Genomic DNA, 26,510 nt, shown 5'->3' with positions numbered 1-26,510 from the left:
AGAACATACAGAATAAATCCCCTTTGCATCCTACAAGTCGTCCTTTTCCACAGTGGAAGCTGATACGGTGTTTGGAATAGCATCCCCATCTTCCAGGCATGATGTCCCGGTGTTCCTAACTGGAATTATGAATGGATTCCTGGTTTTATTTCTTTGGGCATCAAGAAAAAGAAAGACCTGACCGGCTCTTCAGGCACTAAAAAAGGCTCCACAACTGGTCAATGTTGATGCCACATTTCTGCCCTCCGATTGGTTCCTTTATCTTGACCAGCTGTATCCTCCTCTACCTCCTCATAATCCTCTTCTTCATTATTGATCATGCCATTTCTATGATCTCCATCCTTTCTTGGTCCTTCCTGGTGTTGTAATTTAGATGCTAATATAAATCCTCCTCATACTTTTCTGCATCCTGCAAACCCACAAACACAAGGCTTCATTAAATCACTGGTCTTCACCAAGGACTACACGGGAGGCAACAGTGACCAAATTTCAACCCAGAGGCTCCAAAAACAGGTTTATCAATTAATTAGATTAATCAATTATCCAATGTCTACATCAGTTCCTTTACTGGGCTGTGGGCTCGCCAGGCTCCAATCCAAGTCTGTCTCTATTTAGAAATTCAACAGGCACGCCTACAGCCTCCAGGGGTTAGAATGGAATTAAATTTGTGCTTGCAGAATTCAATTATCCTAAAGTAAAGAGTTTCCAAGTATCGAATCATTTGATATCAAAGGCCCGTGGCACAGCTGCGGTCAAACGTATTACTCAGCCGAGTGTCATCTCCATCTGAATGTGACAGACGAATAAACAAACAAATGGAAGCTGCAGCCTCCATTCGCTTCCAGCTATGATTAGATATGAAAGAGAGCCAGAGAGCTGACGGATAGGATCTCCATGCCGAGGTCAATGCAGTGGGGAGAAATGACGGTTATTGTTATAATTTAATTAATCATGAGGTTTTAGCATATTTAGATATGTCATCTGCCTTCCTGATATCTGTTGTCCATCAGACTGACTTCATCCTGACACCTGCTGGACGTTTAGAGGTTCTCATGAAGATCTCACAGAGACGGAGACGAGTGCACTGCAAGTTTACTCTCTGATTAGTTCTGGGTTTGTGGACTTTTGCTGAACTTTACGGCTAATCTGAGCCGAAAGCAGGTTAATCCAGATTATGATGTGTGATAAGTAAACAGCTGAGACTTCACACAGCAATTAGACTGTACGTGGACTTGAGAAACTATGGGATGAGTAGAACAAAGCAGCCAGTAAAAAATCTGAAATTTGCTTATAGAAAATCTTAATAAAGTAACACAAGATCACAGTAAAGCTGCCTACATGAACTGCACACCGCTGCAAACCCAACCCTGCTCTTTCCTCCAGCTACCCTCGGACTGACTGGCTGCAGCAGCATCTTCTATAATACATTATCTGCTGCTGTATTTGCTGGAAAGACTTCAGCATTTTGTCATTTTAACGCAGACACAACTACGGTTACTTCTTTCTCATTTCACAACTTCAGCTCCCCCGGGGGCATGCAGAGCCCATATTTGTCAGGAGCGTGTGAAAGCTGGATCTTTAAAAAAAACATTGCTGTCAATACAGTGTGCATTACAATCTATCTGCTCCGGTAAAGTAGCATGTAGAGCCGATCCACTGCAACAGGAGCTCAACGGCGCGCTGAATGATGTCTTACTGAGATTACTCAGCACGCATGGCTACTGAATGATTTACGCTTCTTATAGGAGCAGTGTGGTGTCTATTGATTGGCCGGGGACGCAGCACAAATCAGCCTTGAGCATCGGCATATCAGCTGAGTTCCAATGGATTTTCACTTACACAAGAAACTAATGCTGTTTGGCAGACTTTCCGCTGGATAAAGTCCTCACACCTGCTACTTATTTAGGCATTTATTTATTACATAGGCTACCGCATGTCTGACTCATGTTGGGAAATGACAGACGAATATTGAAACAAACAGAAATATTCATTATTTGTAGTCAAGGTTTGATCTGTTTGATCCTTTGAATGGCTCAATCCCCTTTGAAAATTATGAAAATTCAGCCCCTGGACCATGTTTCACCTGCAGCTATGAAATTCGGTTCATATATGGAACTCACACAGAAAAGCCTCTTGCACTAACACCCAAAACCCAACAGGAAGTTGGCCGTTTTTGTTTTTGGACAGTTCTGTGTCATTTTTGGACACTTTTTAAGAGCTGTCCACTCAAACAGGCTAACCCAGAGAGAGCTGAAACTTGTCCAGGATGTACACCAGACATGGGTGATCAACAGTTACCAAAATGCTCCATGGTCATTTTGGATGTGTCACCATCAAACAGGAAATGCTGTCTAACTACCCTCTACAGCAGGGGTGTCCAACATGCGGCCCACGGGCCAAAAGCGGTCCTCCAGAGGGTCCAATCCGGCCCTCAAAGTGTAAAAATTCCAGAGAAGACATTAACTGCAGATTGTAAATTAGTAAAACTATAAATTTCAAATCATTTCTAGACTATGACAATTTGTTTAGATCATGAAGTAAAATACTAGATTGTTCTTTTGTCATTTTTGTAATATTTTGCCTTGTTTTTGTTGTTTGTTTTTTGTCTGACTTTTGTCATTTGTGTCATGTTTTTGTCATTTTGTTTCTTGTTTTTGTTGTTTTGCATTTCCTTTCCTCTCGCTTGTGTTTTTTTGTCATACTTCTGTCATTTTGTGTTTTTTGCTTTATTATTTGAGTCAGTAGTGGATGCGTGATATTATGAGAGCCTGGACCAGCTGTGAAAAGTCCCTACAGGCTTTTCACACCTGGATATGGAAAGTGTATCATATTCTTCCTGAAAGATCCCCTTCAAGCTCCCTGAGACTGGATGAGGAGTGTCCTTGAACTGCCATCCTTGTCTCTTTGCTTGCTAGAAAGAAGCAGCCTCCATGGCGTGATGCTGCCACCGCCAAGCTACACCACAGGGAAGCAATGAGCAGTGTGGACTCCATTTTATTTTCTCTTCATGCTTTAAATCCAAATAGCTTCTGTCTTTCTAATGACTAATGAATGCTGCTGGCCTTCCCGCAGGTTCTCCCATTTCTGCAGAGGATGTTTGAAACACTGTTAGAGGGACTGTTTGGCTCCCTGATCAGAGACCGTCTTCCTCAGTTACTCAGTTTGGTTAGGCAACTAATCCTAGGAAGAGTCATGGTGGTTCCAACTTTCTTCAGATTAGAGTTCAGACTTTTTGTGAATTTACAAACAAAATCCCATATTAACAAAATGCATGTTTCTGTTTCATTTTAATGTAAAATATCTTCAAGATAAAATGCAAAAGTGAAGGATTCCTTTGAAAACCACAATACAAAATTAACTGAGATGCTATTTTTAAAACCAGAAAATTATTACTTTGAAAATGAGCTTTATGGCATTGAGGATTTCTGTTTTTTGTATTTACAGACACCATTTACACTGATTATGTTACATACAGCTGATACTCTCAGCACTGCGTCTGAGCTACTTCTTCTTATGGGCATGTGTTTGTTCACAGCCTGTTAGCTGGTTTTTATTCATGGATCATTTGCAGGTTTGACTTTGACACAGAATTATTTGGAAACACTTGAAACAAACTGTAACAGGACGAATAAACAAGCTGCTGATCTGTTAACTTCTGGGCTCTAAGAGGACTCTGTGTTTACAGGATCCTTTGATATCATTAGAGGTTATAATGGAATGGACATTTCTGCAACAACAGACCACTCCTTTAGAACAAATGACGAAAACAACAATATAATACCTTTCTTCCGGTTGGAGGAAATCTGAAAATGGGATTGTTTTTGTCTTGCTGACAGACAGTGTTACGTTTCTCTGTAAATCAAAATGCGCTGCAGCCACTAAAACCTGTTGCTTGTGTTCATTCCAGATAACCCACGTATGGTGAGTCATGTTCCCGTCACAATCCAGGTCCTGGATGTCAACGACAACATCCCATCCATCTCCGGGGGCAACACTGTGACGGTCTGTGACAGCACCAAAAATGGACAGGTGGGTCACCTGAAAAAAGGAAAAATATCATCGTGGCTGTTTGGTTTGTGAGAGGACGATGATGCTACGCTACCATGCAGTTATAATCTATACAATTAGCAAATATAATGTGTGCTTTGTGTCTATGTTTTTATTCTGAGGAGGTATTAGAGTAACTTTTCATTGTTTCCAGATGAAAAAGCATCTTACTTTGGCCCTTTTCCTGCTCTCTGAGCTCTGAATCTTTAGTTTCTGGACTCCTGCTGCTCCGGAGGATACTGAAGCAAACATTAGAAGTTGGATTTTACTTGTTTTTCTGCACCGGTTTGAGGACAAACTGAGCAATGTGGCAACAGCCCGCTGAACAGCTTTAGCTACAACCTGAGCAACAAACACAACAGAACCGACAGCTGTTTGTGAAACTGTTTTATATCATTTCGATATACGTACAGTACGTAGCAGATGTAGCATGAGGTTAGCAGGAGCATTTGTTCGCTTCGTGTTTTCAAGCTTCGTTGTGTATAACTGAACTCTGACGTCACATCAGTGTATAAATGACAGAAATATTCAAAAACACACCCAAGGCAAAGTATCAGCAGACATCGAGCTCTGAAGCACACATCAGGCAGTCAAGGTGAATTTTTAGTGCGACCCTGGATTCATGAATCCTCTCCGAGTTTTTCAGCCTGAGGGATAATCATCAAAATTCTCATCTTTATAATGTTGAGTCTGTGGCTTGTAGGAGCTCAGATGATCTCTGTGGATCCACAAACTCTGGTTTGGTGCAGTTACTGAACAAGAGAAGTTCTGATACTGAAGTCTACATGAGTGTGGTCCTCCAAAGCTGCTCAGTCCTCCTCCAAGGCCGCTCAGTCCTCCTCCAAGGCTGCTCAGTCGTTGCATCATTTACGATGGATGAAATCTTGAAAAAATTGGCGGCAGAAATTAGGCAACATAAAATGTGTTAACTTAAGATAGACATGCCCACAAACAAAATGACCTTGCTCTGAGCACAGGCGTGTGTTCTGCATGTGTACATTATCTACAGAAACTGGATCATGTGACCTAAATTTATAGCCAGCGGTGGGAATTGATGGGACTCAGAAACACCCCCACAGTTTGATCAGTTGTTCCTTGGATCATTTCTGATGGATAAGTCCCGATAAGTCCTCAGAGGTGGATTTGTAGTAGGATCACAATCAGCTGATGTAGTGTTCACTGGTTGTCATGGTTACAGTGATGCTGTGCTGCTATCTCACAATGCTACGAAAATCTTTAACAAATCCATGGATCCAGACTATAAGCTGCATCACTGTGTCATTTCTGACCTTCCCTGAAAATTTTATCTAAATCCGTTTGTTTATTTTTGAGTAATGTTGCTGACAGACGGACGCCGATCATCACATAACTGCAGAGTAACAAAAAAAAACAAACTACTACCAAAATGGGTGTAAAACAACCACAAAGTAGCATAAAACCAAAATAAAAAGGAACAAAATTATCACAAATTGCCATAAAGTAATACAAAAGTGACCAAAAAAAATACAAAATGACACAAAATAACCACACAGGGATACAAACCGACCACGTTGCACAAAGATGCAAAATAACTCCACACCCACAAAACGGCCACTTAAAGAGAACAAATGACCACAATTTGATATAAAATAACCAAAAAGTGACCAAAATGGATGCAAAAAGACAAAAAGTACCGAAATTGGTACAAAAAAAAACACAAAGTAGCATAAAACCACAATAAAAAGGCGCAAAATGACTAGAAATTGATGTAAAACAACCGTACACTGATCGCTATGTGACGATCGGCGTACGTAAATTTTTCCGTCTGTTTGCAACATTACTCAAAAACGAACTAACAGATTTGAATGAGATTTTCAGGGAAGGTCAGAAATGACACGAGGACCACCTCATGAAATATAAAGATCAACTTTTCTTTGCTTTGTTGTGCCATTCTTTGACAGATATGTTTGTAAAAACCTGCATCAAATAATATCAATCACACGCTGCAAACTGAACCTGTGAATATTACCTCACATTCATCTTTCAAATGCAAGAACGTACAAACACAAATTCAAACACTGGCATAAAGACTCATTTTCCCTCCCTGAACCTTCCTCCCTTTCATTCACTCACACACACACACACACGCTTGAACACGCATGCATTCATGATCTGTAGCCTTTTTCTTGTTGTGCGTCTGACACCGTCACCGTGGGATTTATCAGCTGAGCTGCAGACTTTGCAGCTTCTCGAATCCATAAATTATTCAGACCACAGAGCTTCCGCTGCCGGTCCAGATAGCAGCAGAGATGATCATTTTAAACCCAAACACAGGCCAGCCTCTCTCCTCCAAATCAGGGATGATTAAACACCTTTTATTTAGTTTTCCAGCAAAGCGCAACAGCACAGATATGCAGCTTCACACACCCAGATGACACGCAACACACACACTCCCCCTGCTTCATCCTATGTGCTGCTTCCTCTCATTAACCCTCCACCAGCCGCTCTGCTGTTTATGCTAATTCAGACTCCAGAAGTGTTGTGTGTGCAGCAGTGAGAATATATTCATTCAGCCTGGCTTCAACAACACACGCTAACACAGTGTATGGGAAGAAATTTCCACGTGCGACACGTAACGATTCTTTTCTGTTGCACTCAGCTGTGCACAGCATTTACATAATTGATTGCAAAGTGATGAGTGTTTAGGTTGTGGGGCATACAGTTACATTTAATACTCATTTGCTGTTTGCTGTGTTAAGAGAACGGAGAACAGAGGCAAATACGAGCCTGAGGGGCAATAAATCAGTCTGAGGAACACTGGAGAGTTCACTTATTTAGTCTTCAGAAATGAACAGTGAGAATAATGTTTAAACTGGAACAGATTTCAATTTATTATCCCCCGCCTCCACGAAGTGGAAAAGGGGGATATTGATGACCATGTCGTCTTGTTATACCTGCCATACTTTTAGTAAACACCAGAAGACATTTTTATTCAGTGTAACTGCCACATTTTCATTTCCCTGTATTTTCTGTGTATTTTGATGTTGTTGTGTTGTGTTGTTGTGTTGTTGTAATGTTGTAATATGGTTTAATGCCACTAGAAGGCGCTGTGGCGCTAGAGTAAGCTTTTGTATGCTGAGTAAGGTTAATTTCACATGAAGAAGCGATCTCAGAAAGAAAAATAAGTATGAGAAAAACTCATAGACTGTATATATAGTGGATGTAGCATCTGGCTCCAGAATTGAAGCCAACCCGGAAGTGTCAAAAACTTGCAATATCACGCCGTCCACTAGGGTTGGCTCTAAAAAAGCTTTTTCTCCATAGACCCCAATTCATTTTTGGAAAAAATAAAATTTGACAGACTGATTTTCTACAGCTCAGGATTTTTTTCCCGTTAGTTTTCATGGTCAAAATGAGAGATCAGGTGGCCGATCTTAAAATAAATCAATACTGAATTTTAAATAAATCGTAAAATTTGGCGGAGCCAGGGGGCGTGGCTATACTTGATAGACAGCAACAGAAGCCTCTGCGGTAAAATGTGGGCGGGATAAGAGAGTCTTCAGCCAATCCTGCCCCTAGTTGCTCTCCGGTCCAGCCTGTTTGATGACGCTTTTTACGTCACTGGCTCCAAAAAATCCAAAACGGCGACCAGGAAGTAGCAAATCCGGGCTTCATTTTCTCATCATTGAAACCAACGGGTGACGTCACGGTTAGTTAACGCCTTGAAAAACTAAGACAAAAGGTCAAAAGTTTAAGAAAATTTAGGATAAACAAGAAGAATGAAGAAAACCCAGGCTAATTCCTCTCTCGGTACTCAGCCAACGAGGTATTTGTCTGTTTTATTATGTAGTAGTTTTATTTGTCAGTTGTCTTTGTTTTCTTTGAGCTAATTGTTGTCTCGTCTGTGTTTTTTAGTTTTCACGGTGCTGTTTATGAATCGGTGGATTCAATAAATTCATCAGTTTGAGAAAGCTACTTGTGTCTGTCGGTACCTGGAGGAATTATACTCAGGACTTACAATAACATACAAACATGAATAGTTTAAGAACTGTTGGAGAGTCCATAATCTGATTATTTCTACAAATCCACCGCTGAGGACTTATCAGGACTTATCCGTCAGAAATCATACAACGACTGAGCAGCTTTGGAGGAGGACTGCTCTCTCTGAGCTTTTCTTGTGTTACTGTGTGGTTGTTTTGCACCCATTTTGATCAGTTCTTGTCTTCATGTAGTCGTTTTGCAGGTCTGAAGTTAGTTTGCATCCATTTGCGGTGGTTTTGTATGTTTTTGTAGTCATTTTTTTGGTAATTTTACTTCAACTTCTAGTCATTTTGTGGTTCTTTTGTTCCAATTTTGGTATTTTTTTGTCTTTCCACCCATTTGGTCACTTTTTGGTTAATTTATGTGGTCATTTGCTCTCTTTATGTAGACATTTTACAGATCTAAAGTTAGTTTGCATCTTTTTGTGATGGTTTTGTATATTTATTGGTTATTTTACATCAATTTCTAGTGATTTTGAGCCTTTTTATTGTCGTTTTATGTTACTTTGCGGTTCTTTTGTGTCGATTTTGGTTGTTTTTTTAAATCTTTTTGCACCCATTTTGGCTAGCTTTGGTTATTTTATGCCAATCTGTGGTCATTTGCTCTTTTTTTGTGGGTCTGGAGCTATTTTGAATCCTTTCGTGATTGATTTGTGTGGTGGTTTTGCATCATTTTGTTGTTTTTCATGGCAATTTGTGATCATTTTGTTTCTTTTTATTGCACCCTGTGGAGGACCGCTTTTGGCCCACGGGCCTCATGTTGGACACCCCTGCTTTGGAGCACAGTGACTTTATGTCCAAATGCTTACGCTGTTTGTCTTCATTAAATCAACTGTAGCTCCAAAGTGCCGCTCTGACTCAGTATTCTGTCTCATCAGTCCTGTTTTCCAGCTTTTCTTGTTGTCTAAAGTGTCTTTTTCAGGCTCCTGTAATGGAGCAGAATGCTGTTTTGTCACATTTTACAATACGATGAGACCGTTTACGAGTTGAGATATGGTGGACATAAAGCTGCAAACATTGTGGACGGCTGCGTTCCATAAACATCGCTGTCGTACAAGTTAAATAAAGCCCACCATCTGCCTCCGGCTGCAGCTCACGTCGTGCATCATTCGCTGGCTAATATCATTTCCTGCAGAAGCCTCTTTCCATTTGTTGTCGCCGCCGCAGCCTTTTGTTCTTATTGCCGAATAAACATTGCAAATGCTTTTTAATAAGAACAGTTGGATTTTGAGCGATGAATGTAGACGTTTATCAGATGATTTTTTTTTTACTAATGGAAACTCACTGATGGTTTTGATGATGTTATTGTTGGTTGGAAGCAGAAAGTTCTCCACTAACAGAGTTAATTAAGCAGATGGGAGGTACAATAGGCCACATTAATTTCTGTTTTTAATCAGACGTGTACATATGGAGTCTTCTCTCTCAGCTGTCACCCACGACGCATCAGACAGACTCTTCTTACTGCAGTCTGTTGATGATGTTGGCGTGGGAGCTGCCTTCACTTTTTAATGTGACGTTATTTCTTCATTTATGATTATTCAGTGAGGGATGGACTGTAAAAGAAACTTTCAATCAGTACCGAGTGGACTGACAGCTTCTGCAGCTCCAGAACAAGCAGGCAACTGGATTCTGAGGTCGTTTTGTCAGTTCTGAAGCCTCACGCCCACCGGTGCAGCGTGGGGTCACCGTGACGACGGCCTGCTTCCAGGAAATTCACCTACGCGTTGTTTAAGAGCTTTACCTCGTTCCAGCGCAGGTATCAGGTTTTAAAACACAAACCGCTTCTTTTTGGAAAGTACGTTGAATAAAGAGGCTGCCTGCTCTGGAAAAATGAAAGTTTTATTGATTTCTAAGAGACTTTCCTTGTTTTTTTTAGTTATAACAATGTCCCTGATTTATGATTGTCTTTTATTTATGTTGGTTTTTAACAATACAGTGTATGGGTGGGTGGGTTCGGTGCTGGGTGGGGTAGATTTGGGTCATAATTTCTTTCATCTTAGTTTAATTATTTGTCTGTTTGTAAAACACTTTGTGCTACAACTGCTGTATGAAAAGTGCTATATAAATAAAGATCATTATTATTATTATAATCATGGATAATAAATAGTGAAGTCACAGAAAAAAATGATAATTTAAATGGTAAAAAATGCCATTTTTTTTAAAATTTACAACATTTGACCATTAAATAACATTTTTTAACCATATTTAAATTACCAAAGAAAAGATTAATTTGCCATTTAAAAAAAAAAATGTGTATATATACATACACACACTCTTTATAAAATCAATTTTACAGATTTTTCCTGGTTGGTTAAGCAAACACATCATATTTATGTGTTGAGATTTTGCCTAAATGAAAAGTGCATTACAAATAAAATGTATTATTATTATCTAGTAAAATCCCTATTAATTTTCATGTTGACCTTACTTTTTTACTTAGTTTTGCAATATGTTCTAATACAATAAATTGTTTTTTTTCTATATATTTTACTGTTTTTAAATGAGCTAAAATATAATTATTTGACAGATATTATCCATTATTTTTGACCTTTTTTTAAAAAAAAAATCTAACAGTGTTCCAGTATTTTTTCAGATATTTTTCTGGCATCTTGGTTTCCTGATTTTCTCCATTTTTTTTTTACTGTGTACGACGTTCGGGTTCATCAGCGTCACTGACTGCTGCCTGCTATTTACTTTTAAATGTACAGTTTGCGATGAGGCGGGAGTAAAAATGTCACATTGAGGGTTTTTCTGCTCTGGCTCTGACCGTGTGACATGAAGGAGGATTTTTATTGTATTTTCGATCCATAAAGTCCAGTGCTGTTGACATTTGTGGAGCCGTTCCTGACTGAATGTGGGGATGTTTTCAAGGTTGTGTCTTCCATTGAAAGGTGTAGAAGCTATTAGACACCGCTTATGGATTACCCCACATTTAGAAACGTTAATACCAAGATTTGTACCGCCGACATGAAGCCAAATCTCCTCTGAAGGGAAACATTTTCATAACTGAAGTCTCAGTCCCTTGCTGAGACAATATTTAGTTGGTTTAACGACATGCATATTTGGATTTAAATAACCATCCTTTGTACTTGTGTTGTAGATGCATAATATTTATTGTACATGTAAATTTACCTAAAGGACTCTGCAGGGAAACTAGAACAAGTTTTAAGTTCATGTATTTATGCACCACCTCATGGAATGGATCTGTAATGGCCGCTGCTGGGTTTGGTTTCTTCAAATGGAGCATCAAGGCTTGGAAATAGTGTCTCTTTTCTGAGCCACTGATGGATTTTTAACAAGTATCTCCCAGGTCTGGCTTTGGTCCCAAAACAGGGTGGAAGGAACTGTTGAAAGATGAGCAAGACATCCACCAACATCTGGTGCTTCTCTGTGTGTTTCTGAGGCTTTTTGTATGGAGGGAACTGAGTAAGCAATCTAACCATTAGTGCGTTTTTAATTTGATTTGGAAAACCAAATAAGATCATCTGGACATTTGCCAAACATTGTTATGTTATTCACTTTCTATTATATACAAAAGGAGAAAAAATAACAAGACAAAGGGAGATTTGAATGTGCAATAACTAAAGCTTATCTCAGCAGTCTGACGTTTTCAGTGAGTTATTTAACTCTTAGTTTTCTATGATGGAATCCTTGAAACATGTGGTTTGATGCAAAAAACATCAAGCATTTTGGTTATTTTATAAATTATTTATTGGTCTTCTAGTAATATGACAAAATCTACTGGGTCAAAAATGTACACACAGCATTTCCAATAGTTTGTTGGACATCCATTGGTCATTTTTACCTCAACAAGGTGCTTTTGGTGGCTGTTAACAAGCTTCACCTCCACTTGGTAAAACTGGTGAAGTTTGATTATTTGTTGTCTTTCTGACTCAGACTTGTTTCTTCATCGGGTTCTTGACTGAATTTACGTAAGTCTTTGGACTTTGGCAGGGTCAGTCTAGAACCTGAATGCTAGCCTGATTTAACCATTTCTTTCCAACTTTTGATGGGATATTTTGGGATGTTTTCTTGTTGAAACACCCAGCTGCGTCCAAGATCCAACCTTCTGGGTGAGGATTTTAGGCTGTCATTCTTCTTCATTATTAGACCCTCTTGAAACCCGTGAGTTTCTTCTTTTTATTTTTCCTTACGTTTTTTGAATCACAATTTTGAAAGTCTAAAAATACTTGAAAACGTTTTCACACGCATCAAGACTGGCAAAAAAATGGTATTTTTTAGAACCTGTATAGATGTGAGCTACAATGGCTCAATAGCGCTACCTACAAAATTTCAAACAGGCTCTATGACCAGGACCTGTCACCTACAGCTATGAAATTTGGTAGGCATGTGTAACTCGATGCACTAAAATGTAATTGACACCCATACTTTAAACACAACAGGAAGTTTGCCATTTGGAATTATGTGTCATATGTAGAACGATTCTGGACCAGATTTTGCACATTTTCACAAGCTATAAACTCAAACAGGGTAACCCCAACAGAGCTGAAATTTGGTCTGATGAATTTCGACAATTTGCCATGAAACAGGAAGTGCTCTGTAACCAGCCTGAACATGCTCCAATCTGCCTCAAACTTTACATGTGTGATCAGAGTCCGTCCCTGATAACATACTGAGGCCAATATACATTCTCAGTGATGACAGTTTTGATAAGTAGCCCTCAAAAAGGCCATAGGCCGAAATACACTCTGTCGCAGCACCATCTGGTGGACATGCTTGGTTTTGCTGACCAGTAAGGATAGGAGGGCCCGATCAACGCTGCTTTTACTTTACATAAAGCACCAAATATCTGCTGACAGCTAAGCAGAACCAGAGCATAATACTGCCGCCACCATGCTGGGCAGTAGGTTTAGTGCTCTCAAGCTTAAAGGCTTCACCTTCTCTTCTCCAAACACATTTCTGGTCATCCTATCCAAATAGCTCAGTTTTTGTTTCATCTGACAGCAGAATTTTCCTGCTTTGTTCGTGTGATCATCAGCCAAAACAAAGATGCATTTGTTTCCATTATTAAATCATAGAAAATAAAGAGTTGTAGGAAACTCATGACTGCCATGATATATATGATCTTTATAAAGTATGTAAACGTTTATTCAAGACCGTGTGATTTGAATAGAAGAAACGTTTATTGTTGGATCTTGCTGAAATCACATTATATTAAATTCAAATTACTGAAACATAAATGGAAATGTGTTGATTGGCAAATGTGGAAATTTCTCAGATAATTCTCAATCCAAATTTGAGCAATTCAAGACCATTAATGTACTCAATGCAGATCAAAGTGCTTTATGTTGTTAATTTGGGAGCACGCCTAATTATTAGTTTTCTTTCATCTGCTTGTTTGTGTAAATCCGTGTTCCTGCTGTAGTTGTTTACCAGCTCCACATAAAACCCCAAAGAAATATGACGTGGAATTCTGTGTGGGGGTGATCTGCTTGGTCTGTGTGTGTTTGTGCGTGGGCATGAGGGGAATGTTTCTTCTTTTACCTTAAATAATGTGCACATCACGGCTGTGGCAGGTACACTGAGCAGCAGCACTGACTCACTCGTTTGGCCTGCAGTCATCAGACCAGCAGCCTGTGAATGGGCACATCTAAAACAAACGTGGGCAGAGCCTCCGTTTACGGATAAATCACAACATATGTATGCTGTGAGTACCGTGTGTGTTTTCATAGAAATAATGCACATTAAGCCGTGTGATGTGGAATAGGTTGTGAGTTTGCTCGAGGTCTCTGGATTAATGTCAACTCAGACTGCTTTATTCACAGCTCTTATTTTTATTTCCCCATTAACTGCTGCCTTTCTTCTCCTCTTACATGTTTTTTTTTGTGTGTTTTCTAGTCACCTTTCTTTATTCCCTTCCCTCACGTCTTTTTCTTTCTGACCACCAGGTGATTCAGACCATCCGAGCTGCAGACCTGGACAACTTTGCAAATGGAAAATTCTCCTTCTTCGTGCCTCCTGAACATCAAGTTAAAACAAATTTTACTGTGAAGGACAACGGAGGTAAGACTTCAGACAGACTCAACCATGCAAGCAGACACAGTTCAGCGTATTATTAAAGAGCAAATAGAGATTAACCGAAAGGCAGGTGGGTGGAAAAAAAAAACAAGACAAATGGTAAATTTTAGACAATAGGAGCAGATAAATAACAGGAACCAAAATATCACAGGACCTTTGACAGGGCTGTTATTGTCAGGTCATCCCACATATGTTCAGCTGTTAAATATTCTTTTGTGTTCACCAGTTAGTTGCTGACTTCTGTGTCCAGATGTTATTTGGTGCTAACTAGCTGCAAACACATCCTGCTGCTTCCAAAAGAGTGAGCTGTGGATGTTACGCTACTGTTCAAAAGTTTGGGGTCACCCAGACTGTTTCATGTTTTCCATGAAAACTCCCACTTTTATCCATGTGCTAACATAACTGCACAAGGGTTTTCTAATCATCAATGAGCCTTTCAGCACCATTAGCTAACACAACGTAGCATTAGAACACAGGAGTGATGGTTGCTGGAAATGTTCCTCTGTACCCCTATGGAGATATTCCATTAAAAATCAGCCGTTTGCAGCTAGAATAGTCATTTACCACATTAACTATGTCTACACTGGATTTATCATTCATTTAATGGTATCTTCATTGGAAAAACAACAATGTCTCACAATATCTCAGAAACTTTTAAAGACAAAACTCTACAGTGAGGTCCAACAATGAAAAATATGGCCCCATTTTAAGAAAGTATTTTCTTCGTTATATTTGTAAAATCATTTTGAAACTCCAAGGCTCAGTTCTGCTTGGATTAAAATATCCACCAGCTGGTCATAGCTGCTCAACTAGTTATGGAAGATGAACAAAAATAAAAACTTTTTTGAGACCAAATATCTGTATTTTATTTGGTCTCACTTCCAAGTCACCCATCATCCAAATTATTTTATTTACTTGTGCAGCATTGCTGAGATCATCATCACAGAAAATATTTGATTTATCAATCTGAAAAATTCACAAATATTTAGAGCTGCAGTAACCTGATGTCTTCAGGTGGAAGAACACAGGACTTGGACGTGTCTCAGTGGGCTTTAAATGCAATTTAGCTGCATTTGGGCCTTTATTCTGTACTGATGTATCTAAATTACCGAAGCATTGATTGATTTTAGGATTGTTTTTCTTCTTACATTATGATTTTCACGCTGACATTCAGGAATTCAAATACTGTGTCACCACCTAGTGTTCACGTTGTTACGCTTTTAAACGCCTATGTTGGTGGTTAGTTTGAAAATGTGTGTCAAATTCACACTGAATGTCACTCACAAACAAATTAGAAATCACATATTTGCTTGTGATCATTCACAAGACTCACATTTTGCACATCTACAGCGTGTAGTCTGTCCTAACGAGCATTCAGTCACAGTTAAACCATTCTCTGCTGATGTTGTTGTCTTTGAAGAACAATTAAAACTTGCATTAATGTGTTAATTGCTTCATGTAAAATTGATGCTCAAGCTGGAAAACAACAAACATATGGCCGACTTATCAGATGCACCAATAAATGAAGTATTAATGAATTTTCTCATTATGTTAAATTATGTAGAAATGGAAGCTGTGCAGCAGTACTTTACATGCAATTTCCAGGAGAGAGACCTGCCTGCTGCTGATCAAAGTGAAACAGCAAAAAAAGAGAGTGAATATTAGACAAACAGGACTCTAAATGGAAGCTGTTTGGAGACAAGCATCGGTTTCAGAATGTTGTGTTCACGGTCTGGATGTGAAGATGTCGTTTCCGTGTGAAAAGAGTTTGCAGGTTGTTTTTGTTCGGTCGGCAGTGGAACACCTGAACATGGAAATCTCCTCCTCTTTGCCCTCTTTTCTCTCTGCAAACAACAAAAGCTGTCATAGCCAACATCTGCTGAGGAGTGAGACGGACAGCCCCGCAGACTCGATCACAGTTTATAGTCAGGACGTTGTCTGATAAAATCAGCATAAACACAGGTTGCCGGCAGCGTCTGCAGACTCAGTGGTGTCAGCCTGTTGGACCGGTCTGCTCCTGTCTCTGTGGTCGCCTACGTATGCTGGGTTTCAATGCAGCAAAACTCAGGATTTAGTTGGTCTAAAGATGCGTTTAACCAGATGAATGTGGATCCTCTCAAAAGTGCAGACGGGTCGATCTATAATGGAGGGACTTTGAGGTCCATGGGATATATCTGGAATATATTTTTATTAAAAATAGAAAACCCTGATGTCTTTATGTTCATTATGATCATGTCTTTAACAAATTACATAATTATTTATTATGAAAACAATCAGTTATGAATAAAAAATGACTGGATGTCACTAAAATATCATCTAAATAACCGTCTGAATTTAATAGCAACCACCTTCTAATGAGCTAAACAATAAGAAAATGAGCTGATTCAGAAATAGTTTGGATTGTGTTCTTTTATTAAGTTGAGATAATCATGACAGATAATTCTTTTGCCATAAAAAAATTAACAAGTGGCAAAAAAATACAAAATGTCACAAAACCAGCACACAGGGATGTAAAACCACCACAGCATGATGCAAAATAGCTCCAGACCCACAAAACGGCAGTGTATCTCACAATGATACAGAAATCTTAACAAATCCGTGGATCCAGACTATAAGCCGCCAAAATCTAGTCACTTGGTCGTTGTGTCATTTCTGACCTTCCCTGGAAATTTCATCCAAATCTGTTGGTCTGTCTTTGAGTGATGTTGAAGACAGACAGACAGACAGACAGACAGACAGACAGACAGACAGACAGACAGACAGACAGACAGACAGGGATGCAAAGCGACCACAAAAAATAACTCCAGACCCACAAAACGGCTACTTAAAGAGAGCAGATGACCACAGATTGGCATTAAGAAACCAAAAAGTGACCAAATTGGGTGCAAAATGACAAAATAAACGACCAAAATTGGCACAAAAGAACCACAAACTAACAAAAAAACACAACAAAAAGGCACAAAATGACGTCTAAACTGGTTCTTACACATCAGTCACATTCCAATCACTGATCCATAATAAAGACCGCTTAGACTGTTTGTAACTCCAGATTGGTTTCTGGGTAGTAAAAGTCCCTCTTCCTGTCATCCTGAGCCCACAGCGCTTCACCTGAGGTCAGGGAGGGTTTACAGCACTGGATGAGAGTGTTTTCAGGTGAGAAAATGTATTTGTACTAAAACTGTCTTTAGTGTCTCCAGAGGGAGCTGTGGGAAGTCTGAGAAAGTCTAAAGAAGTGAGGTTGTGTTCATTTCTGCTGCAGGTTCCAAGAAGCATTAGCTGCGTCTAGCCTAACAGATAACAGCAGATATCCTGTGCTGTGTCCACCCTTGTGTCTTTTTGCTGTCTACTTTGAGACACTGCTTTTCTTATATTTTTTTTTTCTGAGCAATATCTGGTACAAGAATTTCCTTTGGGATTCATCAACTTTTTTCTTATCCTATCTTATCTTGTAAACATCGAGTTTGACTACCAGACATCAGGGAATTTCTACCAGTCAGTTAGATCCTTGTCTCTTTGCTTCAGCTGGACCAGGTACCAGCCTCCCCACTTCTCCCCTCTGAGATCTGCTTTAACGTCCATGAGAAAACCTGCAGAGCTGTTGCCTTGGTTACTCAGCAGCTGGAGTTTTCTGTTTATATCCTCTCCTCATTTAGCTTTTTGATTCTATCTGTCCTGAATAAACGGACAGCAGGAAGGGTTTTTTTTGTTTTTTTTGTTTAGGTGTGTGTCGGGGAGGGGTCGATGTTTCTCCCAGCTTTTGGTCTCATGTCTTTTCGTGTGGTCTCACCCGTCTCTCCCCCTCGTGTCGTGTTATCTCCGTCTCGCTTTTACTCTGTCAAATTCCATTTGCTTTTCCATCTCGGAGCGTCTCCTCCGTCTCTCCCGGTGTCGTTGCAGTCGCTTTCTGAGGCTGACCTGAGACAGATTGAGGACTGAGGAGAGTTGACATCAATCTTAGTAATGAGACCCGGTGACAAGTTTGAGACAGGGAGGCTGGACGGCAGCCCGCCAGCCAAACGCTGCTGGCACTTTCTGTTGTTGTTGTTTGCTTGTGCTTCATCAGAACACAGAGCCTGGCTGGGTGGTTATACTGCAGGTAGCATGGCTGTTTGACAATTTCCACCACTGTCTTCAAAGTTCACCTTTGCGATGATTCTGTTGCATACAAATACAAATATTTGCACATATAGGGTAAGTAGAGTTTGTGAGAGGTCTCTAGTGATGGAAACACCAAACAGTTTATCTGTACAGCAGCTTTCTTTGACCCACAGTGAGGTTTTAGTTTGCATCTGTTATGGCGAAGCAAAGCCAGTAAATGGAGACTGTTGGGGTGGATGAAAGGGTCAACAATGGGAAGGGGTTTTTTATACACAGGCTATGGTTTTAACACATTAAGTCTATTATATACAAATACAAATATAAGGAAAGTAGACTGTGAGAGACTCCCCAGTGATACAAACCCAATAATTTATCTGTACAGCAGCTTTTTATGACTCACAGTTAGATTTCAGTTAGAATCTGTTATGGAGAAACAAAGCCATAACAGTAATAAATTCAGTTTCTTGTGTTTTTGCATCTTTTTTGGCTAATCTAACGCAGGCAACATTTTTAATGGTGAAAATAAAACTACATAAGCACTAGCGGAACAAATCAGATCCGGGATGGGGGCGGGGCAAATGACCGGGCCCTTTAAACCCAAATAATAAAGCTCATGATAACATCATTTTACAACATACACATGCCCGCAACAGTGGGGCTTACAAGCTTCAGCACCACGGAGAGCGACTGTCATTTAGAAGTCCATCAAATGGACATGAAGTCCAGCAAACCAAGAGAACAACAAAAACTTTAGGCCATATGGTCACTCTTAATAAAACAACACAAATTCAAAGCAGTTCAGCACCACGGATAGCGACCACATCATTTTGACACCCAACTAGCTATTTCAACTTAGAGCCTGTATCAGTAGCTATAAAGTTTAGTAAAACTGGCACAGCGGCCCACATGTTCACAAACACAATTTCAGTATGAAGTACTATGGGCCTACACACCACTACACACCACTATTTGAAGGGCATACGATGAGCCTGATGTTGCTGTCATACTTATGTAACATAAGTATGACAACAACAGCAGGTTTGCATTAAGGATGCCCTGCTTTAATGGAATTCACATATCTGATGCATCTTCAGTAGGTTTTCTAAAAATACTTTGTGAAGTTTGTGAAATTCAACTAATAGACACATTTTGGTCATGCTGAAGTTCTTGGAGAGACTGTCAGGGTGGATAGAGGATTCAGCAAAGCTCTGGGTTTTCTTATACAGGCTATATTTTTATCAGAACAATCTTATTATATATGAATACAAATATTTCTACATATAGGGTAAGTAGACTATATGAGGGACGCCCCAGTAATTAAGACCCAGTAGTTTATTTGTACAGCAGCATTCTATGACCCACAACTCGGTTTTAGTTATAATCTGTTATAGAGAAACAGAATCAGTAAATTGAGACTCTCGGGGTGGATAGAGGAGTCAATAAAGCTCTGGGTTTTCTTATACAGGCTGTGTTTTTAACATAACTTCAGTTACTGCTTGAGTCTCACTGTGTTGTTTTCTTCGTCCACGAACCTGTAAGTAAAGGTGGCAGCAACTACAGCTGTGATTGGGGAGATAGACACGGTTATTAAATGTTGCTTCCCGTCCAGTCCTTGTTATGAAAATTCTGACTTCTTCCCCTTTAACAGAAAAATAAACACTTTTGCTGGTTTGTAGGTAAATTTGACATTGTATGCAAGATGGAGAACAACAGTTGGTCAGGATTCTCAAAGGAGAGACACAAACAGAAACTCATGAATTCCTTTCATTGGTCACTATACATAGTTTTCTGAGTTTCTGTGCCACATAAGAAATGCTGATTCCAACGTTCCAGAAACAAAAATCCCTCCAGAGATGAAAACGTATCTCATTAGTTGGACCTCAAGCCTTTTTCCTTTGACCCCTTTTCTTATGCAACCTGCCAACAAACCTGCTGAGCTGGTTGAAAGTCACTGCAGGAACAGGAAACAGTTACCGAGAAACAAGAACACATGAAGATGGAATGAACAAATGGATAATCAACCTATAAAAACACAGAAAACAGTAGCACCAGCACTGCTACTGTTCTGCTAATGTTCTGCTAACGTTCTGGTAATGTTCTGCTAACGTTCTGGTAATGTTCTGGTAACGTTCTGGTAATGTTCTGCTACTGTTCTGGTAATGTTCTGCTAACGTTCTGGTAATGTTCTGCTAACGTTCTGCTAACGTTCTGGTAATGTTCTGCTAACGTTCTGGTACTGTTCTGGTAATGTTCTGCTACTGTTCTGGTAATGTTCTGCTACTGTTCTGGTAATGTTCTGGTAATGTTCTGCTACTGTTCTGGTAATGTTCTGCTAACGTTCTGGTAATGTTCTGCTAACGTTCTGCTAACGTTCTGGTAATGTTCTGCTAACGTTCTGGTACTGTTCTGGTAATGTTCTGCTACTGTTCTGGTAATGTTCTGCTACTGTTCTGGTAATGTTCTGCTAACGTTCTGCAAACGTTCTGGTAATGTTCTGCTAACGTTCTGCTACTGTTCTGGTAATGTTCTGCTACTGTTCTGGTAATGTTCTGGTAATGTTCTGCTACTGTTCTGGTAATGTTCTGCTACTGTTCTGGTAATGTTCTGCTAACGATCTGGTAATGTTCTGCTAACGTTCTGGTAATGTTCTGCTAACGTTCTGGTAATGTTCTGCTAACGTTCTGCTAACGTTCTGGTAATGTTCTGCTAACGTTCTGGTAATGTTCTGCTAACGTTCTGGTACTGTTCTGGTAATGTTCTGCTACTGTTCTGGTAATGTTCTGGTAATGTTCTGCTACTGTTCTGGTAATGTTCTGCTAACGTTCTGCAAACGTTCTGGTAATGTTCTGCTAACGTTCTGCTACTGTTCTGGTAATGTTCTGCTACTGTTCTGGTAATGTTCTGCTACTGTTCTGGTAATGTTCTGGTAATGTTCTGCTACTGTTCTGGTAATGTTCTGCTAATGTTCTGCTAATGTTCTGCTAACGTTCTAACATCCTGCTAGTCTTCTGGTACTATTCTACTAAATCGTCATTTGTTCTTTTAGTATGTTTTGTGATAAAATTACACATTTTTTCCTGCATTTAAAGCAGCCAAAAACAACCAGTTCTAAATGTTTTACAGATATTTGGAATTGAAAAAAAAATGCATATTGAGGATTTATTTTTTTTTAATGGTTAATCATTTTTAAATATTATTTTACAGGTTTTCACTATTTTGGTAAATTAGTAATAATATTTAGTAAAACTGCAGAAAATAAGTATTAATTAGAACAGCCAAAACTGTACAGAAGATACATAAATAAATAAAAGTAAATGCAGACAAAATTCTCAGACCACAGTGACGATTTGTGTGACAATCTTCTGATTTCATTGTGACCTGCAGTCTGTTAGATGCAGCAAAGCTTCCACGTATCAAAAATTAACCTTCAGCATCAATGTTTTTCAAGTTTCATTTTTTTCTCACCAAAAAGCTCCAATATTGTTTCATCGGTCAAAAAGTCTGTTTTCCCAGAAGAACCGTTACTTGTGAGCATTTTAGCACTTTAGCTTTCTTACGTTCTCCTTTCAACGTGGGGTCGTCCTGGGTCTTCTTCCATGGAGCCACTTTGATCCAGAAAGCGAAGTGTGACCAAACACTGTTGTACCTTCATCACAGAGGTCAGCTTGTATGCGTTTTGAAGGTTTTGCTGGTTCATTTTGTCCGACCGTTTGAACTATTCTTCTTTTCGGGCCGGGGTCAGTCTTTCTCTTGGAGCCTCATCTCTGGAGTTTGGCTTCAGCCCCTTGACCTCCTTAATAATTTTAGCAGCTGAGGTTGCAGAAACATCAGTCATAGGAGACGCTCTTACAGCCCGTACCTTCTGCTTGGTCAGAACAGAGACAGATTGGAATAGATAGAAGTAGTGTTGCACAGTATACTGATACTAGCACAACACCCAGCTCTTAAAAATGGTACTACACACCATTTTATTACTATCTGTGCTGCAGGAATGTCTGGATTGAAGCCATAATTCTTACAATTTGCCTTGATGACTGCTTCCATTTTCTGCAGAACCGCTTTTTCTTCTCTTATACGCACTACAGCAGCGTTCATGATGGAACAGGAGGCAATGCTGCAAAAAGAAGTGCTCTTGTAGACCGTCCACTGGTTGTCCATGAAGTAAACACACCAAGAAAATATGGAACTGATTCCTATAGAGCCGACTGTAAGAGTAGAGCCCACTATGAGGTCCTCATGTACCAGATGTTTTAAACTTAGGCTACGTTCAGACTGCAGGGCTTAATGCTCAATTCCGATTTTTTTGTGAAATCCGATTTCTTTGCGAGTTCGTTCACATTTCCAATTAAATGCGGCTTGTATGTGATCTCCTGTGTGAACCTCACACGACCCAAAAGGTTCCCACATGCGCAGAAGAGGACACAACAACGACACGCAGAGAGCGTGTTCAGTGTTTACGGAAGTAAACATGGACGCTAACAGCAGAGCATGTGTGGCCATTTTAAAGTTGTTGTCCAGCCGGAGCCAGCATGTTTATAACTTAATGGTTTTAAGGAGAAGGTCAAGAAGGAAGAGAGCCAGGATTTTGGCCCTGGTGTTTTGTGGGGCAGTGGCAGCAACGTCTGTCCAGAGACGGTACTGCTGCACGGACAGCAGTCTGTGGAACATGCGCAGGGCCTGCTCGGTGAAGTCCCTCCACTGCGACGGCACCGTGTTCATTCTCCTCCTTGCTTTCCCTCCATTGACTGGACTCCCCAGTATCATCCGCCATGGTTCTTGTTTTGCTTGAACGCAGATTAGTGACGTTTGTCGTGTACCAATGACGTATAGGTCGGATAAATGTGACCTGGCCGTTCAGACTGAAGTCGCATGGCAAAAGATCCGATACGTATCGGAATTAGGACCACATGTCCAAGTGGCCTGGGTCGCATTTGAAAAAATCTGATCAGTGTCGTTCAGACTGTCATGAAAAGATCAGATACAGGTCGCACAGGGGCAAAAAAATCGGATTTGGGTCACTTTAGCCTGCAGTCTGAACGTAGCCTTAGTCACATCCAATTGGCAAAGCGTCTCACTGACAGAGACAAAGGTCAGTTCAAATGATTCAACCAGCGACAGGTTAGCGAACGCAACAGACAACACATTTACATCAGGTCTGTGCTTTAATTTGTTCTTTTACAATGTTTGACTATAAGATTACACTGTCCTCACTGTATTCCAAGAGGCAAAATATTATCATTCATAATTATTTAAAATATTGACAGCACAGTTTTCACTCTTCACATGTTCTGTCGTATTTTATCACATTCCTTTTCCTGATGTTTTAGGTTTCTGCTGTGGTTTCCTTTCAGTGTTGGTACATTTAGGGTAATCAAAGTCATAATCTGGTAACACATCCAGAGGGCTGTGTGTTCTTATTTATTCAGGTGTTCAGTAAATGTAGTGCATCGAGCTTTACTACAGCTGTCTTCAGAGGCTCTCGGTACCGATTACTCCTTTAGGCAAAAAAAAACAAAGCAAAAAAACAGCTGCTACTGGAGGCACCTCAGATCATTTATTTCACTACCGTCTGCTTAAACATTAGGTGTTATGATCAGGGATGGTAAAATTATCCTTATTCCCCCATGCACTAATTAAATGCCTTCGGTGTGTTGTCGCATCCACGTGGCTTCAAAGGAAAATACACAAGTGAGGTCCTCGCTTTGCCTGAAAACGAGAATTATCTCATTTAAGCGAATGTAAGTTCTACCATTAGTGCAGTCCGTGTAAACCAGCTGCTGTCTTCTCATAATCAGAGCTCATCACATTCTACTGTAACCTTCAGAGGTGTTCCTAAACATTGGAGATGCAATGTACCCACACAAAATGTAAATAAAGATGTCCTTGCTGGAGTCCCATGGGCTTTTCTGCAGTATATCAGAGGATCTACATACTGGAGATAAATCCACACATATGTATCAGGAATCATGCACATATACACCCATGCTGCTAGCTGATATGTTTTATCATGAGTCGGGGCTGCTTGGGCACTTTGGAGGTCGAATGCTTTATAAAAACGCACTCTTCATGCAGTAATTATTCACCTGGTGTGTCTCTGTCAGTTCTCTATTCCTTTAAAGACCAGCTGCTCTTTGTTTGTAAAAGCTAGCCACATTGGGAAAACCACAATTGATTTCTTGAATATGATCATGAACGACATCATCTGAATTGGATCATAATCAAGAGGGACAGAATTAGAGAACTAAAGAGACCATGTGTGTGTCTGTTTGAAGGTTAGTTCCTGCTTTCCACATCCAATAGGGAACATTTAACCTAAATTTCATTGTCCACTTATATTTTGGAGGACGCCAAGGCTCCATCTGACCTCTCTGTATCCGATCAGCCACAGCATTATGACCACTGGTAGGCGAAGTTTATAGCATCGATTGTCTCGGTTCTATGTGGTGTTCTGCTGGAAAAGCCTTAGATTTTGGCATCCATGTTTATTAGACTTAGACACCCAAATAAACATCTCAGAACAAGCACACTTCTTCATGCAAATGGAAATCCTAAATGTCGCTGCAGGAAAACGCACCCTACCACATCACAAAAACATCAAACAATCAGAAACGTGTTGATGAATATGACGATCACCCAAGATGTTGATTTAACCTCCAAACTTCAGGTTTCAACAGGATGCAGTGGAACAAGTTTGATTCCCAAACGTTCCACTGCACATCTTAGAGCGCTGGTTCCAGACCCCACAGGACACCCTGACAGGTCCTCTGGTCCAGGCCCAATGGTTCAGAGCTTTTTTGACGACATAAGAAAGACCAACACCACATTAGGCTTCTTCTTCTGAAGTCATGTAGCATTAATAAATGCTGGTGTGCTTCCAATGAGAGAGCTCAATCATCTACGGTCAACAGCAGCTCTAGTAGCCTCCCCAGTTCCACTTCCTGTGATCTCTTTGATGTCGCTACAGGTCTATCTTTCTTTCTCTTTCCGTTAACCATCCCTTCACTGATTGGTTTCTCCATGTCTGCGAACATGACCAAAGTAGCTGGGTTTCCTTGTGATGATGTCATCCCGCAGTGTTGTTTTTTTCCACTCCTAGCTCCTTGAGTACAGATGTATTTGTTTTCTTACCTCTCCATTATATCCTCAGGATCCCGTGGTAGCTCCACATTTCAAAATGATCCAGTCTCATTTTATCTGCTGACTTCATAGTCCGGGATTCTGAGTCATATGATGCCACTGCAAAGGCTGCTGATCTCAGCAGTCTGACCTTAAGGGATGAAGGAAGTTTACTTTTCCGTAGCTTGGTCATGTTTTGCACTTTGCTTCGGGCCATTGCTAGTCTTCTTTTGGTTTCTTGGGTGCTGTTCCCTTTTGCGTTGATGACCGAACACAGAAGCTCAAAGCTTTCCACCACTTCTTTTACGTCACCGTTCAGAAAAAAGATTCTGTTTGCTCGTCAACAACCCTAAATATTAGACAGAAGGTCATAATGTTCTCCCTGATCAGTGCAGAGTGTCCACACTACAAGTCAAAGGTGCTTAAAAGAAATACTTCTTTAGATAAGAGACTATACAAGGGGACCCTCAGTCGTCCACATCTTTGTAATTTATAAAATAAAGAGTTATAACTAAAGCAGTCACTGCAGGACTTCAGAGGAGCTTTTATTTGTACATTTCTTCCGTTGGTGGAGCCCAAACACAGCAGAAGGTTCTAAATTCTGCAGATATCCTGTGCTACGTCCACCCGCTGTGCTCACACCTCAGGAAATTTAAACGACAAGCTGTTCTATCTTGTAGTAACTGCCTCAAGCTTTTTTCTGTGTTTGATATGAGGGGCAATGCGACCATCTCCACGACTGCATGATGTAAAAAACATGAATTTGCTCTAAGAAAGAATGCTGCCAACCTCCAGCATCCAGAAAATCCTTTAGCACAGTTACTAATATTTAGATTTTGGTTGTAGCTATTAATGTATTCACATGCGGGGCCTTATCTTACATCTATGTTGAACACAAAACAGTGTGTGAAGCAGAAGTTTGGGTTTCCTTTTCCAGTCTGTGTCTATGTTTAGCATCATTTCAGAGCATATGTGTGTGGTCTTGTGTAGGATGGTGCCGAGTAGCAGCACAATTAGCATCAACTTCACCGTGTCCTCGTGTTTTTCCTCCAGTGAAACTCAAAAGTAATGCTTGAAAACACCTCTGCTAACATAAAAATATCAGCATCACTTCCCAAAGTTTTTGCGATCAGCATCTCCTTCAACACATTTTAGCACATCGACGGACTGCTCTGCTCCCCCTGAAGCTGG

General features: G+C 40.1%; 1 protein-coding gene across 1 annotated transcript in view; it reads left to right on the top strand.

Moving 5' to 3' along the window:
* LOC110968382 (cadherin-18-like) overlaps window positions 1-26,510 on the top strand; it is a 203,771-nt gene that overhangs the window by 169,711 nt on the left and 7,550 nt on the right. The window contains exons 8-9 of the mRNA XM_051952957.1: window positions 3,908-4,029; window positions 13,976-14,090. Coding sequence (XP_051808917.1) covers window positions 3,908-4,029; window positions 13,976-14,090 — 237 coding nt within the window. The remainder of the gene's footprint in view (window positions 1-3,907; window positions 4,030-13,975; window positions 14,091-26,510) is intronic.

Source organism: Acanthochromis polyacanthus, chromosome 9, assembly GCF_021347895.1.
Source record: "Acanthochromis polyacanthus isolate Apoly-LR-REF ecotype Palm Island chromosome 9, KAUST_Apoly_ChrSc, whole genome shotgun sequence".
Taxonomy (NCBI): domain Eukaryota; kingdom Metazoa; phylum Chordata; class Actinopteri; family Pomacentridae; genus Acanthochromis; species Acanthochromis polyacanthus.
The sequence above is the reverse complement of the archived record's forward strand: the minus strand, read 5'-3'. Positions and strand labels throughout refer to the sequence as shown.